The 14,938-nt window shown below is 50.5% G+C and overlaps 1 protein-coding gene across 1 annotated transcript; it reads right to left on the reverse strand.

Annotated features, from left to right (window-relative positions):
• Positions 1-5,161: 5,161 nt before the first annotated feature.
• On the reverse strand, positions 5,162-8,622 carry LOC125509756 (plant UBX domain-containing protein 10-like). Its single transcript, XM_048674792.1, has 4 exons — positions 7,580-8,622; positions 7,216-7,425; positions 6,958-7,128; positions 5,162-5,489 (listed from the first exon to the last, which is right to left on the reverse strand). The coding sequence occupies exons 1-4, from the start codon at positions 8,159-8,161 to the stop codon at positions 5,262-5,264; spliced, it is 1,191 nt and encodes a 396-aa protein (XP_048530749.1). The 5' UTR covers positions 8,162-8,622; the 3' UTR covers positions 5,162-5,261.
• Positions 8,623-14,938: the final 6,316 nt, after the last annotated feature.

Below are 14,938 nucleotides of genomic sequence, written 5' to 3' on the forward strand. Positions count from 1 at the left end.
AAGGAGTTCTTTGTTGAAGACCTTGAGTATCTGCCACGCACTATTTATCACATTATAAGGCAAACTCTCTGGCCCATCAAAGGACATTCTCCACATGCAAAGCTGGAAGGTGCAATGAAGACTTTGGTCTTCCATATTCTTCATGGCAAATGCTTCAATGCACAAGACTTCTTCATCCGCCTGCTGCATCAGGATCTGATCTCTTTGGCTTGAAGTTTTACGCTCCATGGATTATGCGGCTGATCAAACTACACTCAGCTGTCACCTATCAGCCCTCTGCTCGCAATCATCGGATCTTTATGCCTGACGTCGATATGTTAGTTGAAGCCATCTATCCAGAGCCTGCCAAGGAGCCCCTTAGTCTTCAAAATGTTGAGAATCAAAGCTTCTCTCAAAACATTGAAGGAGTTCAAGCAGTCACTCGTGTTTATCCTCTGGCTGGTACTACACGTGCACCTCATCGTGCCCTCACTGAAGCCACTGAAAGCACCATTGCCCAACGGCCCAAGAAGCGATCTCGTGTTCTCAACGACCGAGAAATTCTGGTTGCCCTTCATCAGAAACAGGATAAGCATCATGACTGGCTGAAGCGCCAAATGCAAAGCCTCTTGGTGGACGTAAACATGATTCGCAACCTTGCCACCAAGAATGCCTTTGTTGCCCATGAAACCTGTCGGCATACATGGAAAGGGCTGACGCTTATGTGTTCTGAAGATGATCTTCAAGAGGATGGCTTCTCTGAACGCTTCAAGTTTGACTCAACACCTCCAAGAAGGACTGTGCTGCGACATACTCTGTCTCTTGAAGACTCTGAGTTCTCCTCCTCTGCTGCAACAGTGAATGCACGTGTCATCGATGATGAAGATGATGCTACTTCACCACCTTCAGCACGAATCAACACTGCACCGAGTTCATCTGCACCGCCAACCAACACCGAAGACCTTGCTGCTTCACCAACTCCTCACGGAGATGAGTAGGTGCTCTATGTCTTCAAACCTTTTTGGTCCTTACTGACAAAAGGGGGAGAAGCATATGAGTTTGATAGTCTTCAAGCGGGTTCATATGGGCGGTAGTTTTATATTTTGCCTAGTGTTTACAACTCTCACGTCTTGATACATTTGGTTCTTTGAGTTGTAACACTCAAACTCGATGGTCGTCTGCTACTTATTTGCTATTCTGTGATGCGATGATAAATTCCGCACTTAGATCATTTTGCAGACGTCCATTTTTCATTGTGCATGTCATTATCTTCACATACTTTTTATGCATGATAAATTGTCATCATAAGTTGAAGAGGATCTCCACAAGTACAACCTACCATGTGCATTTGCATACCAAAAGCAACTTACTTATATGCACATCTTCAGGGGGAGCCTTTGCCACTTATGAAGACAATAACCTATCCTTTACAATTTCACATATTTTATTCCCCGTTGAAAAATTCAACTAGTTTGTCATCAATCACCAACAAGGGGGAGATTGTAAGTGCATCTAGTGCCACCCCTAGTTGGTTTTGGAGAATTGACGACAAACCTAGTTGAGGGACTAATGTGTTTGTGAGAATTGCAGGATAACACAGGTAGAAGTCCCTCATTGATTCAGTTTTCCTACCAAAGATGACCCCTAAAAATGAATGAAGACATTGAAGTCAAAGGTGGTATGTGAAGACATTCACATTGAAGACTATGACAAGAGAAGACATCGCATGAAGACTATGGAGCGTGAAGACTTAGTTCTTTCATCGTTCTTTTTCTTATTTGTTGAGTCATAGGAACCACCGTACTGCTAAGTGGGTTCCAAGAGAACCAGTCAGAATGACTGAAGTGATGCTTAACCAAAATCATATGTCTTCGAGTGAAGACTATGAGAGCAAATCTTGTCCAGAGTTGGATAAGTCAGCTTTGCTTGTAGCCCAAGTAAAGTTGACGTGTGTGTTTGAAATCTGACCATTGGAACACGTGTCAGTTCCTTAGTGACCGAGGGTCATTTCGGACAAATAGCCCACCCCCTACAACCATAAACGGTTGGCTGCTCAGAGTTAGAGTATGGCTTTTGTCGTTTGAGAGCAACCCACCTCGAAGCCTTTGAGAGAGAATTCCTTGCGAGGATAAAGCCCTAACCACCCAGAGCCAAAGAGTGTTAGGCATCACTTAAGTCTTCCTGTCTGTGTGATCTGAAGACTTATTACACTTGAGGACTGTGAATCCTCCAGCCGGTTAGGCGTCGCGCTCTGAGCATCCAAGAGTCATTGTGGATCGCCGGTGAACGAAGTCTGTGAAGGTTTGGAAGTCTACCTTGAAGACTTACCAGAGTGATTGGGCGAGGACTGGGTGTCCTTAGCTCAAGGGGAATAAGGTGAAGACGAGGTCTTCTGAGTTGAATCTCAGCCTCCCTAACCAGACGTATAGTTGTCACAGCAACTGGAACTGGTCTAACAAATCATTGTCTTCAACGAGTCACTGGTTTCATCCTTCTCTTCCCTTTACTTACTGTTGGTCCTTGTGAAGTCATTGTACGATTGCATCACCATTTGGCTTCACTGAGTGATTACTTGTTCTGATTGGCTTCACTATATCTTCCTACCTGATCCTTACTGCCTAGCTGCTATTAGTCATTGTGCTTTCACTTCATTGAATACTTGACTATGGTTTGCCTAGTGTAGTCTACCTTCCGCTGCATGGTAATAGGTTTATTTCTATCGTTTGTCTTCGAAACTTCCATGTTTTGAAGACTTTCATAAAAATCGCCTATTCACCCCCCTCTAGTCGATCACTAGCACTTTCACCAACCCACCAATAGATTCCCTCCGGTTCTACCCGACGCGCATGATTCCCCCCTCCAAGTGACGTCGGCTCTGCCGTTCGTAGAGGGGGGCACACCTCGAAGCCCAAGAAGGGCGTCTATGCATGCAACATCACTTTCACACACACGCTTCAGGACCCGGTACGGTGTTTCGGTGGCATTGCTACACCTGGTAGGCCACCACGAAGCCCAGTTGACCCGATGATCTAGCCCTTTGACTTTGTCGGACGGGCTTTGACCAGTGTACTCTTCCACCTGGTTGCGATTGGTCAGCCCATAGGAACATCCTCAAATAGGGTTGGACCGAACCCACCAATAGATTCCCTCCGGTTCTACCCGACGCGCATGATTCCCCTCTCCAAGTGACGGTGGCACTACCGTCCGTGGAGGGGGGCAACACCCCGGAGACCCAAGACGGGCGTCTACGCATGCAACATCACTTTCACACACGCTTCAGGACCCGGTACGGTGTTTCGGTGGCATTGCTACACCTGGAAGGCCACCACGAAGCCCAGTTGACCCGATGATCCAGCCCTTTGACTTTGCCGGGCGGGCTTTGACCAGTGTACTCTTCCACCTGGTTGCGATTGGTCAGCCCATAGGAACATCCCCAAATAGGGATGGACCGAACCCACCAATAGATTCCCTTTGTTCTACCCGACGCGCACGATTCCCCTCTCCAAGTGACGGAGGCACTACCGTCCGTGGAGGGGGGGCAACACCCCGGAGACCCAAGACGGGCGTCTACGCATGCAACATCACTTTCACACACGCATCAGGACCCGTGCGTTGTTTCGGTGGCATTGCTACAAGGCGGTGCGAGATTATGATAAAAAAGGCATTTAAAAGTTGTCCAAATCTATGGAAGTATCAATTATTTGTGATTTTTACTAAGTATAAGGACCTATATGCAAAATTACATGAGGTTACATTTTAAAGTACTCAAAAGTAAAAACAAACCGGATATTCATAATATAGGGAAAATTCTGCCCGAATCCATATATAATTTCTGTATGTTTAAGTCTATATAAATTAGATTTAAATTAATCAAGTCTAAATTTTAAAAATATGAAATGAGAAATAAAAAACATATAACATATATATGCCGACGGTTTGGCCGTCGGCATATATAGACCACAGATATGCCGACGGCCAAGCCGTCGGCGTAGATAGCACACGTGTTTTCTGACAACTAAAAAAAGTGTACTAACTATGCCAACGGCCTCCGTCAAGGCCGTCGGCATAGTGGTGACAGCGTCAACTCCCCATCCGGTCCTGGGTCGGCGGGCCCACATGTGTGCCGATGGTCCCCATAGGTATAGTGGGGGAGATGCCGGCGGCTAATCTACGCCGACGGTGCCCGTCGGCATAGACGAAGATTTGCCGACGGCTTCTGTACGCCTATGGTGTTTCCTCGGTCGTCGGCGTATCTCCATCTATGCCGACGGGGGCCGTCGGCATAGATAACACCGTCGGCAGCGTCATTTATTCTGGTAGTGGAGCTGCAGCAGCGTCCCGGGCTCCCGGCTGGTCGGTTAAAGTGGAAGCCACGCACAAATCCCCCTTTGACGCCTTGCAGGATGCGGCAATGCTAGCGGTTATTAGGATGTGGTTGCATTTCCCATGCGAATTCCAAGACACTCCGTTTATGGTTCTACCCCTGGTGCCTGGGCAGAGGAGCCGACCAGACTATCCCGCAGTCGGCACCGGTGCTGTGGCTGCCACTTCCATGGGGGTTGATTGCAAGGATGTGGTATGTCTTCAGCGGGAGTGTTTCACGTCCTATTTCCGTGAACGTCGTGAGTATTGCGACAGTTTGAGGGAGCATACAACCTGAAGAAACGACAACTGATCGCGCAGATTATTCCAGCCTGGCGGAAGAGTTTATTCTGTGCCCAGCTGGAACGCCGGAGATGAGGCACAGAAAGACGGATCTATCAGAGAGGATTGGCGAGATGTGGGTAGTTCCTGACGATGTTGTGCCGGGAGACTCTGGTTGGTCTGTGTTCGTTTCGGCCAAGGCGCTGCAACAGAGAGAGGCACAAGAGATGAAGCAATTGGAGGATGGGATGCAGCAGCTGACATCTCCAACTGCAGCGTCGTCCAGGGCCAGGCTGTGAGTGAGATGCATGCACCAGTTTCTGTGGATCAATAATAATGGTCACAATCTAACCAAAAACCTGTGTTTTTGTTGTAATTCATGTAGCTTTTGGACTAAGATGGTTTGATTTCAGGACTCGGGGGCATCGCGCCGCGAACTCATGTTGTTGTAATCTGAGACCCCTTGTGTTGTGAACCGATGGATGCGTTGTGACCCTACTATATATGGTGGCTGTTAAGACTTATGGCAAATGGTGAATTGGTGATCATACTGGCTGCACGCCTTCATGTCTTGGCATGTTTGTATTACATGATTTGCATCAAATATACATTCAGTCTCGTAGTTACATCATGTTTTACTAAAGTTGCTCAATGTACAGTGTCACACTCGGATGGAAACCTGCATCTCCAAGATTCATCTCCAGCTGCTGATGCCCGTAGGTTTTCCTTGGGTAGCTCCTTACAAGTTGATACTTTCCTATGCCAGGTATGCCCAAGGAATTAGCATACTTGTAGATTTCCCTTATTGTGTCCGTGTGACGGAAGCTCTGCTGCCTTCTCTCGCCGTTGGGAAATCTTATCATTACCTGCACATAAAAGCAGTGTTCAGTAAACTTCTATGCATAATTTGCAACACTTTCTATATATGTAGGCATCTGAAAAGCAGACATAGATAAACAAAGATAGACCCTCCCCCTCGCGTCGCCTCCCCCTGAGCGACGCCAGGGGCCCCTAAACCCTAGCACCGCAGGTCGCCTCTTGCGCCTCCTTCTGCCTCTGCTGCCGCCGGCGTGGGCCGCGGTGGCGGTGGGCCCGGTGCCGAAGGCACCTAGGTGGGTGGATGCTGCGGGATCTCATTTGAGGCGGCAGGGGCGGCACCTCTCATGGGATCCGAAGGCGGCGGCTGGGGCGGCGATCCCATTCTGTGCGGCGGTGGCCCAAGCACCATAGTCGGCGGAGCGGCGGCCCTGAGATGGACGGCGGCGGTGGCAGCGCCCCATCCGGCGGGGTTGGCTGATCTGTGCGGAGATGGTGACGGCGGTGACTGCGGATCCAACGCCCCGATCTGATCCGTCGCGGGGTGGCCTTCCGCCGACCGGCGGCGCTTGGAGGGACCGGTGAGGAGAGGACGGATCTCCGCCGGATTACCGAAGGCGGCGTTCATCTTCGTGGCGAGGCTCCGCTCGGTTCCAGCCAGTCGCAAGATCGGGACGACGTGGCTTCCGGTGAAAATCGCGCCTGACTGCGGTCATGGCGGCGTCTCAAACGTCGTTCCCTTCTCGAGGCATCGTCGTTGCAGGTCACGTCAACCTGATTGGGAGGTTCCAAGGGAAACCCTAGATCTGGGTCTACCAGATCGGACGATGACGACGTTTTTGATGTCGTTCTCTCTCCTGGGGGCATCGTTTTGGAGTAAGTGCTGGCTGGAGGGGACAAGAGGAGGAGCGGCGTGGAATCTGGCACGTTGACAACAGCGGGTCTCAACGGCATGGAGCAGCGGGGTCTCGTCGGTGGGCGTGTGATGATGGACGAGCGCAGGATGGTGGCACTGTCTGACATCGTGGTGGCCTTGACGGCAGCTAGACCGGACAAGATAGACGCAGCAATACAACACTAAAGATGGATTCGTGGCAGGTGGTTGTGGCGGCCTCATACCCGGCAGGCGTCCTGGTTGAGGAGTGCGTCGGACTCGTGGTTGCCCCATACCCGGCAGGCGTCCTGTTTGGGACCTCGGGTCTTAGATGTTAGGTTTGGCTGCGAGGTCTGTTTGGTATTAAGCCCAGACTATCAGCATCCCTTAATCAACTGGATAGGAGTAGCGACAGATATTGCCTAGACGGTGGCTTTAGTCTTACTATTGTATGACTTTGTAAGGCCTTGTGTGAATAATTAATAAAGTGGATGCATGCATCGTCCAGGGGGTCCTCCTTCATTTCTATAAAAAATAAAAAAAATTAGGCATCCGAAACTCCCCTGCTCATGAGTTTTGATATTATCTTGTTGTTGCTATCTATCTATCGCGAGTGTACCCGAGAATTCGTTTAGTTTTCATACCTTGGTGTTTGCTTCCGTTGTGTGTGAAGGTACAGTTTCCTTATGCGCAGGTGCTCTGATCTGGGTTGTCCTGCTAGTTTCTCTACCTGCCTGGCCAGGATATTTCGTGCTTGGCTTTGGCTTTGGCCTTGCGGTTCCCTCCTGAAGAGTCCTTTTGGATCTTTCTTTTTCCTGCACTGACACAGCCAATTGAGATGTCCAAGTCTGAGCAGGGCATGTACTACATTGTACAGCACAGAGTGAAAATTGCTACTGGACCTGATCCTTCCGAAGTGACTCGAGGTAAGCTGCGTCCTGCTCTTGCCGCAGCCGTAGAGCCGATCTCCTCCTCTCTTCCTCCTCAGCCCTAGAGGCTCTGAATGCCGCAGCATGGTCGTCAGCCATCGAGGCTCGAAAAGCAACGCGTTGCTCGTCGATGGTTCTCTGCAACATCTCCACGAGCTCCGACGGCGTGACCGGCCCTTCTACCTGCGAGGAGACAAGATATACTGTAGTTCTCAATAAAAACATGAAAAATTCAATTGTACTCCCTCTATAACCTAATACTCATACGATGGAACGCTAAGCTCCATCTGTTTCTTGACACTGTGAAGTCCAATACTATCGGCTTCGTAGTTCGTACCCGTTGTAGGACTGTGATGCTTTCGCTGGAGACCGGGGCGACGACGGCGCAGAACGGGAAGCTGCCGGGCTGCAGCGACGCGGCCATGCCCGACCCTTCCCCTCTGCCGGTGACCGCGCCCCAGGACACGAAGTTGGCGTCGAGGAACTCCACCACCACGTCCGAGCAGAGCGTGCCCCGGCAGAAGGGCTCGGTGTACGGGTGGGCCGGGTCGTGGAGGTACACGAACACGTGCTTGCCCTCTCGCCGGGCGATCGCCAGGACCTCGCTGAGCCGGCACCCGTAGAAGAACGGGTGGTGGCCGCCGTACTGCTGCTCGAACGCGCTGAAGAAGAACAGCTCCTCCGGCACGAAGGGCGGAGGAGTAGGAGTGGCAGCTGGAAGAGGAGGCCACTGCGGCGGCGGCTGGTGGTGCTGGGGGACCTGGATGCCCTGCGGGCGGCTCCTCGGAGCCCGGCGGGCTATCGACCTCGACAGCCCTTCCACGATGCTGGACGGGAGCCTCGCGAGGTTCCTGGCGAAGCCGCTGCGGTAGTTCCGCGAGCTCCCGCCTGCGCCATCCCTCGCCGAGCTTGAAGACATGCTGCAGCGACAACTCCTCTGTGGCTACCAGAGGATTGTTCAGGAAGCTGAAGTGAGGCGCTTGCTGAGCGTCTCCACTGTGTGCATTTTGCTCTTGCCAATTAAATTAAAGCGGCTGCGTGCACTCCGGATTAAGAAAATGATATATGCTTTGCTTTGTTAAAGAAGGGAAATAAAGGGAGCACATAGGGTTTGCTTTGTGCTTTGTCTCATGCACTTTGAAACAAAGGACATCGGATTCTTCACAGGTGTGTCGATCCTTTAGAGCAGCAAAGTAGGAGATTTGAGACGTGTACGACAAGCTAGTTGCAATGCCGAAACATGTGTAAGCCGAGATTCATCATCAAGATCCATAATGAAATGGTGTCTTATGGCCAGGTGGATGTGGAAGTTACTACAAGGCCAGGGCAGGCTTTGTAGTAACTTCATGAAGTTCAAAGAAAACTTCATGCATGAAAATCATGTTTGAAAGTTTCAAAAAAATCTGAAAAATAATTCGGGATGTTAAGAGGGTGATGTTCTATGCTAAGTTCAAACACATTACCATTTACGAGCTATGAAAAGAAGAAATTCAGTGATGAATAGTGACGTTTTTTCTCTTCGGCATTATTCAATATTGATTTTGTTTTTTCCTCCCTCGTAAATGGTAATTTGTTTGAACTCATGAATTTCATGTACTAATAGAATATCACACTCTTAAGATCCCTTTTTTAGATTTTTTGAAACTTCAAACGTCGATTCCATGTGGTTTCCACCGAAACTTGATCTCCATGTGATATTCTCTCCCGTTTCAAACGCTCCTTGGGCCCGTTAGACCTGACCGAATGCGGCAAATGGGACAGGTTGGTCGGCCTGCTGGTAGGGAGGCGCATCTTCAACGGACATGATTTCGCCAGCAGGCGCCTAGAGTTGTTGGGCCATTTCTCTATGGGGTCATTATACAAAGAAATCTTCAAGAATTTTGAAGTATGTGACACTATAGTTATTTGGAAGGCGTGTATTCCAGCTAAAATCAAGATTTTCCTTTTGGCGGATCACTCAAGACCGCGTCCCTAGCGGGGATCAGATCCTCAAACAGCATAGGACGGACGATGACAAATGTGTGTTGTGCGGACAGGATGAGACCTGTGACCACATCTTGATTCAGTGTGTAGTGGCACAAGTTGTGTGGAGTGTTGTTCGTGAAGCAATCGAGGCATCATGGCAACCATCCAGCTGTGTGGATTTTCACTCTCTTGTGACGGGAACTCAGGGCAGCAGTTGCAAATTAGCTTGGAATGTGTTCACTGCTCTTGCTTGGTCCTTATGGATAGATAGGAACGAAGGCTCGTGGAGGGGATTGCATTGAACGAAGTCGTGTACGATGTGCCGGGTCTTCAAGGCGGCGCCTTCAAGAAGAAAGCGACACCGAAGCGCCACCACCGCCTGATCCAAGAATTAAGGTTTCTCTCGAAGCAACATAAAGGAAGAAGAGTAACCATGGCGTCGCCTTCAAGAAGGGAATAACACCCACACAGGCGTCGCCGTCGTCGGCCTGGCAGAGCCAGAGCAGGTTTAACCCCGACAAGCACTTCTCCTCTGAGACGTAGTACAACAGGCCACATATGCCCGCTGCGCCAACGCCACCGACCCTAGCACTCTGGCCACCACGTCGCCCACACGACCATGGCACCAAGGCAACACCCGAGTCGCGAGCTCCGCCCCCAATCACTACGGCTCCCACCACCAAAGCCGTCCGCCTCGGTATCCATAGCTCCACCGCCACCCTCGCCCCACGCTTACAACCAAGATGACAAAAGAGAGAGTGATTGACAAAAAGCTACCACTTTAGGGGTTTTTGTCCCACAGAACTGCCACTTTTTAAAAAGTGGTCAAAAACTACCAAAAATTCTTAATTTTGTGACTAAAAACTACCGCTTTCGAAAAATGATCAGTTTAGACGATTTAAACAGGTTTATGACATGCGGGACCCACCCGTCGGAGCTGACGTGGCTGCAAAATCCCCAATCTCAGTCAAAAAAAGTCCACTTGCTGCCCCGTACCTTTGCTCTCGAGCCCGCACCGTCGCTCGATCCGCCCGGCGAGGCAGCCACTGGCCGCCGGAGTCGCGGGATCCGAAGGGCACCTGTCCCTCCATCTTCCTAGCGAGGCAGCCGCCAGCGCCGCGGGGCCGAAGAGCACCCGCCCCTCCATCTCCTGGCGAGGAAGTCACCGTCGCCGGGAGATCCGGCGAGCTTTGGATGCTGCTGCCGTCCCCTGCCTCGACGACCTCGACTCAGATGGCGTCGTCCTCGTCGGCCTCCCTTCGAGCTGGAGCGCGAGCAGCTCCTGCAGCACCACGGCGAGCAACACCACGGCGAGCGGCTCCTGCAGCGCGAGCACCTCGGGTAGGGAAGGCGCGCACCTCGCTGGCAGGAGCGGCTGTTACACGACGGGGTGCTAGAGGCCCGGGGCGACGGCGGCGAGCGCCGGCGTCGGGCGATGGCTAGCAGCGGCAGCCCGGAGCGGCAGCAGCAGGCAGCATCGTGGGCGGAGCGGCGTGGGACGGCTGCGGCGCAAACGCAGGCGGGCGGTGGCGGCGCGGCTCGGCAGGCGTGGCTCGGCGGGCACGCCACCGGAGTTTGACCTCCTTCCCTCCCATGCACAGAAGCTGTTTGTGAAAATGCCAAAGAAAGATAAAGAGAGGAGGAAGAAGAATGACGTGTGGGTCCCACCTGTAATAACAGTCAATTGAACGGTCAACATGTTTAAATCGTTTAAACTGTCTATTACCTAAAAATGGTAGTTTTTAGTCATAAAATTAAGAATTTTTGATAGTTTTCGACCACTTTTTAAAAAGTGGTAGTTCTGTGGGACGGCGACCACTAAAATGATAGGTTTTTGTCAAACACTCCAAAAGAGATGGGTTGGGAAGGGACCTCCTTCCCCACCCCTGCACAGCCCCCAAGTCCATACCCACCCCCGGGTCGGCTAGATTTGGTCACCACCGCCCCGCCATGCCCCTCCCGGGCAAAGCGAGCTCCCCGATAGCACACCGCCACCAAACGGGAGGCCGGGACGATGCCGTGGCACCCCTGCCAATGGATCATCCCTCAACGGCAGGCAAAGCTGGGAAAAGTCCAACCCTTTGGGCATCCTGACACATAGCTTGAGGACGGAGCGGACCTGCTCTCGGATTGGTGCCTCCACCGGAAGACCATGCCATCCACCACCGCTACACATGCCGGAAGCAGCAGGTGCTGCACCGCCCGCGGCAAGGACGACCACGGAGGCAGCAACAGTCTCGCAGCACCCAGATCTGGGCCGCCAGCCCCTGCCGCCACAGCCCCGCCCCGACAGCACCTGGGCCCCTCGGCGTCGCCAGCCCTTGCCAGCCGCCCACCAAGGACCACCACCACACCCCGCCGCCAAAGCCCACAGATTGGGAGCTCGCATCGCCGGGTCGCCGCCATGCCATGGAGGCCGGGAGAACTGGGTGGGGGCTGCCCAGGGAACCGCCCCGCCGCCGCCATCATTGGAGCCCTCCGGGCTTCGCCGGCGGCGGCGCGACGAGAAGGGGGGTGGGGGGAAGCCGCGTGGGAGTCGCCCCAGTGTCGCCAGAGAGGAGGGCATATTTGAGTTCAATGAATTATCATTTAACAGTTTTGCTAAAGTACATCTAGATGTGCCATAAGTATTGCACATCTAAATTATATATCATTAATCTTACATTGAGATTCGTATGAATATTTTCTTTCTCTTTTTCCTTTTTCTCTTTATACTTGATTCACTCACTTAGATGTGCAATAACTAGAGCACATCTAGATGTGCCCTAGACACAAGCTGACCTCGGAAAGGAAAAAATAAAGGAAAAAGGATGATTGATCTTATAGATGGGAACAAAAACTTCACGAAATCATTTTGAAATGATGAAAATAAGCAATAGCTTATTTAGAACCTTAGCTATCTAGACCATGCAAAGTGTTGCTAAATTAAACTGAAACAACCTTACCGCAGTGGATGTTATGGAGAAGTATGGTAGAGATTAATTTAGCAATGGCATGTTGCAAGTGTCCGAGTATTACATGAGTACCGTCTTGTGTCCATATATAGACAATATCGTTCCATCTATACAATAAAAATGAATATGAACCTTGACGTTGGCTAGCAATTAGTGAAACTGGAAAAGCAACAACAGCACTTGATTGCAAAGTTACTTGTATGTACGCTTAAAAACTTCGCTTGATTGATCAAGATGCCGAAGTTTCGTTTGCCCGACCTATATGTTCCTACACGCGCAGAGCAAATTATTTTTCAAATCAAGGAATTAAAGTAGAAAGAAGAATATCATGTTGTTCGTGGCACTTACAAGGTCTGCCATGCTACGGTGGCATCATGAGAAATATTCTTCAGAGATACCCATTACTAACACAATCGCGCACATAATAGTCCTTGGCTGATTGATTTGGCTGGTTGCAAACACAAGCACACAAAACACAACAATTCAGTTGATGGTCACACGTATGCATCGTTCTCATATCAATTCTTTACTATATTCCAATTGAGGTGCAGTTCGTGGCACCTATTCGCCCTGTCCGCTCGGCCGTCGCGGTGATTGCCTGCTCGCCACTGGTGCCGACCGCTCACCACTGGCAGTCTCCGCCGGCTCCCTGTCACCTCTTGCGCGGTCGCACCACTCCGCGTGTTCCCTGGTCGCCGCTCGCCCATCTCGCTCACTGCCCAATGTTGTTGGTTAGAATGCAGGCCTGCAGGTAATCCATGGACAGATTGTAGTTCTGCTTGGGATCAGTGTTTGGTAGGAGTCAATCCATCTAGCACACAGAACATATCCACTCTCGGATAGAAAAGTTACATAAACTCATTTACGAAATACCCTGCTCTAAACTAACTCATGTGAAAAAATGAATCTAGTAGAAGTGCAAATTAGCAGCAGTAAAAATTGTAAGAAGCCCAGTGACGGAGCTTGAGCATAATCCAAGATGGGGCCATCAGCTGAAGGTAGGCAAATTAACAGGAGAGGAGGGGCTAATCTCTAGTTTAAACACTAGCTAGTTGGGCCTAAAATAGAGCATATTCTACAATGGTTGTAAAAGTTAATTTGGGGGGGGGGGGGGGGGGGGGGGGGGGGGGGGGGGCATTGCCCCCGTTGGTCTACACGAAGCTCCGCCACTGAAGAAGCCCTCAGCTCAAACTATAATATAGCTAAAAAAACTAATTAATTTAACAATTGTGTTATATATGAATTAAACAACCACTTGATCGAAGATTCAATAATTGGAACACTGCAATTTTATTTAGGAATAAGTATATTTTTTGTTCCTTAATTCTTTTGGAAGTATAGAGATGGTCCCACAACTCCAAAACCAGTAAATTTTAGTCTCTCAACTTTCAAAACCGGATAAAGTTAGTTCCTGCCTCGGTCAAACCTGGTTTATCTATGACGTGGCATGGCAAAGCGGTATTGAACAGTCCATGTAAAGCACAGCCGGCAACACTGGAGACAGGTACGACACGGAGTGAGGCGCCCCGTGCTTTTCCTGCTGGCTGCACCCTCCTTGGCGCTCCATCCAGTGGCGGAGGAGACGGGCGATTTGTTGCATGACGGCGACGGCGGCGCTCCAGCATGTGGTGAGACGGAGGCGAGTTGTCGCACGTCGACAATTTCCAGCGCAGGCACGACAATGGAGGTCATGGGCGCATCTATGGCAGCAGCCCCGTGGAGGATCCTCGCTTCCTCGGCCCCGCGGAGGCCTGAGGTGCAGAGGCCGTTGCATGGCGCTGGTCTACTCGGCAACAACGGCCGTGTGCTGTAGATGGGCTTGTATCCTGAACCTCATATCCACCCACAAGCATGACCCCCGCTCCTCCACGTTCGTGCAATCATGCCTGGGCTGCTATCAGGAGCATCTTCAACATCTGGAGCTTGTACCAATGTACCATGCATGTACTCGTCAAAAAAAAAAAAGTACCATGCATGCGCGGCCTCATGTACACGTCGCTGAGGTGGCCGGGGAGGTGTGGTGCGGCGAGGCGCGCAGGGCAGCCCAAAATGGGGCGTGGCTTGTCAGTCGTTGGTGATAATCGGTCGTGGCAAGCTGCAGCAAGCACGACTGTGTACATGCAGACATTGCATGCTATGTGCTCGATGAAATGGTACACACTTTAGATAGATGAAAGGAAAGAGAAATATTGCCACATGGACCAAAGACCGGTCAAACATGTATGACGTGTTTGGTTTTAGTCAAAATCATGTGCATGTCGGTAGGAAACCACTTGAAAGCGGTATGAGGGACTAAACTTATCCGATTTTAAAAGTTCAGGGACTAAGCTTTGCTGGTTTTAAAGTTGAGAGACCATTTTTGTACTTTAAAAAAAATTGAGGGACGGGAAATATATTTTTCCCTTTTATTTATATGGACATATACTAAAGACAATTTAGGCATGGAAGAGAAAAGCATCACCTCCAATCATTAACATTGCATTATTCCGACGTAGAATTGGCACTGACTCCTCTAGATGAACAGCGATTCCAATGTACCTCTTACAGGAATAGCAAGTCCAGTGTCAACGGCAATATACAATAGTAAGAAGCATCTGAAATCTCGAGGTCCGTAGCAATTAGAGTCCTTCTTAAGAACTTTTCCTGCTTCGATAACCACATATGAGCTGGCCAGAGAAGCGTGAACAATGAATGCATTACTGGTCACATCTCTCTCTCTCTCTCTCTCTCTCTCTCTCTCTCAAATAGAGCACTACATTCCACACCAATTAATCAGT

The sequence above is a fragment of the Triticum urartu genome, chromosome 5, assembly GCF_003073215.2.
Source record: "Triticum urartu cultivar G1812 chromosome 5, Tu2.1, whole genome shotgun sequence".
NCBI lineage: Eukaryota > Viridiplantae > Streptophyta > Magnoliopsida > Poales > Poaceae > Triticum > Triticum urartu.

What these genes read in the sequence shown, in the direction of transcription:
- LOC125509756 (XM_048674792.1), bottom strand. Translation starts at nt 8,161, where the DNA reads ATGTCTTCAAGCTCGGCGAGGGATGGCGCAGGCGGGAGCTCGCGGAAC. An exon ending in GCATCACAGTCCTACAACGG is followed by an intron (nt 7,426 to 7,579) that starts GTACGAACTACG and finishes GTCTCCTCGCAG; the next exon opens with GTAGAAGGGCCGGTCACGCC. An exon ending in CAACGGAAGCAAACACCAAG is followed by an intron (nt 5,490 to 6,957) that starts GTATGAAAACTA and finishes TTTTATGTGCAG; the next exon opens with GTAATGATAAGATTTCCCAA.